Below are 1,396 nucleotides of genomic sequence, written 5' to 3'. Positions count from 1 at the left end.
CTTTATCTAAAACAGGCATGGGCATCGGCAGATATTAATGGGCTTACTCAATTAACAAATCTGCGTAAATGTAACATTTTTCTATTTACTTGATTGTAAATCAGGCAAATAGAAATCAATTAGATCTATTTTTTTAGAATAAGAATGCTGATGGTAATGTTGTTTCTACCTCTAATGGTAATGATGATAACAGTTACATTAACCAACGGCAAAGTTAGTGTATATTATTTACAGTTCCCAGTCTTTTCCTGGTATTAAATCTTATGTTCTTTTTGTAATTATCCCGTTCATAACAACGTGATTTTTAAAAAAAGGTGTGTTTCAAACTGGACCACTTATGTGGATGTGGCCAAGCAAGTAAGCACAAGTAGAGTTGACCAGTTCTTTGCCTCACTGACTTTGCCTGACCTTCGCTTCTGGTATATAAAGGCAGAGGGATTCTTGGCTTAGTGCAGTTGGGGTCTACAATTAGGAAAACATCATGAGGGTTCTGGTACGGCATGTGGTCAATCAAAGAATAAAAAGCTTTAAATTGGCAATGGCATTATGTGTGAATGATGATTTCTGTGAGGTGAAATTCTTTTCGTATAAGAAAGAAGGTGATCTCTTATAAGGAAAAGTGCGTGCATGTGCGTGTCTTTGACTGAATGATTGTAAAAAACGAAGCTTTGTTCGCAGGTTGTACTGGCAGTGGTGGGAGTGTGCTCGGCTGTCCCCTTCATCCAGGACACGCCCGAAGTGCAGGCTGAGAAAGCACGGTTCTTCCAAAGCTTCCGTGCTGCTCAGGCTGCTGCCACTCCCCAGCAGGCCCTCCACCGCCCCTCGCCCGCCGTCCAGCCCCAGTGGTATGGACCCGTAGCTGCCACCGTCCCCGCCGGCGTCGACGGCACCATCACCCCCGTGGGCGACACCGCAGAGGTGGCCGCCGCCCGCAACGCCTTCCTCAACGCCTACAACGCACAGGTGAGGGCCACAGCTGGTGCTGCGCCTGCCGGTCCCTCCTTCGCCCCCGCCTACAGCCCCGCCCCAGCTGTTCCTGCCGCCCCCGTGCAGCCCAAGTGGACCGGCCCCGTGGCAGCCACCGTGCCCGCCGGACTCCCAGGCTCCGCCCCTCAGGTCGCCGACACCGCCGAAGTCGCAGCCGCCAAGCAGGAGTTCTTCAACACGTACCAGAGGCAGGCGGCAGCTGCAGCGCCTCCTTCGCGCAACTACTTCTAAGCTACTCTGTGATCTTTAAACCAAAATATTACCAAAGTAATCGAGGGAATAAAGATGATTGATCTATTCTAATAATAAGTTTTATTCTAGACTCCAATTTTTACTTGTCGGAGCATGAGCGAATGACATACACATATATACTAGAGCACACCCACCCACATACACGCACCCAACACTC

The 1,396-nt window shown here is 49.0% G+C and overlaps 1 protein-coding gene across 3 annotated transcripts in view; it reads left to right on the top strand.

Annotated features, from left to right (window-relative positions):
• The window catches only part of LOC119592214 (cuticle protein CP1499-like), a 3,549-nt gene extending 2,259 nt beyond the window's left edge, over positions 1–1,290 (top strand). The window contains exons 1-2 of one of the 3 annotated variants that reach the window (XM_037941044.1): positions 454–493; positions 679–1,290. In XM_037941044.1, the coding sequence (XP_037796972.1) occupies positions 482–493; positions 679–1,218 (552 nt within the window). In that variant the 5' untranslated portion in view covers positions 454–481 and the 3' untranslated portion in view covers positions 1,219–1,290. Of the gene's footprint in view, positions 1–453; positions 494–678 lie in introns of those variants that run through there. The other 2 variants (XM_037941046.1, XM_037941045.1) reach the window with 2 other exon arrangements.
• Positions 1,291–1,396: the final 106 nt, after the last annotated feature.

Source organism: Penaeus monodon, chromosome 29 (assembly GCF_015228065.2).
Source record: "Penaeus monodon isolate SGIC_2016 chromosome 29, NSTDA_Pmon_1, whole genome shotgun sequence".
NCBI lineage: Eukaryota > Metazoa > Arthropoda > Malacostraca > Decapoda > Penaeidae > Penaeus > Penaeus monodon.
Note: the sequence above shows the minus strand (reverse complement) of the source record. Positions and strands in the feature narration are given on the sequence as shown.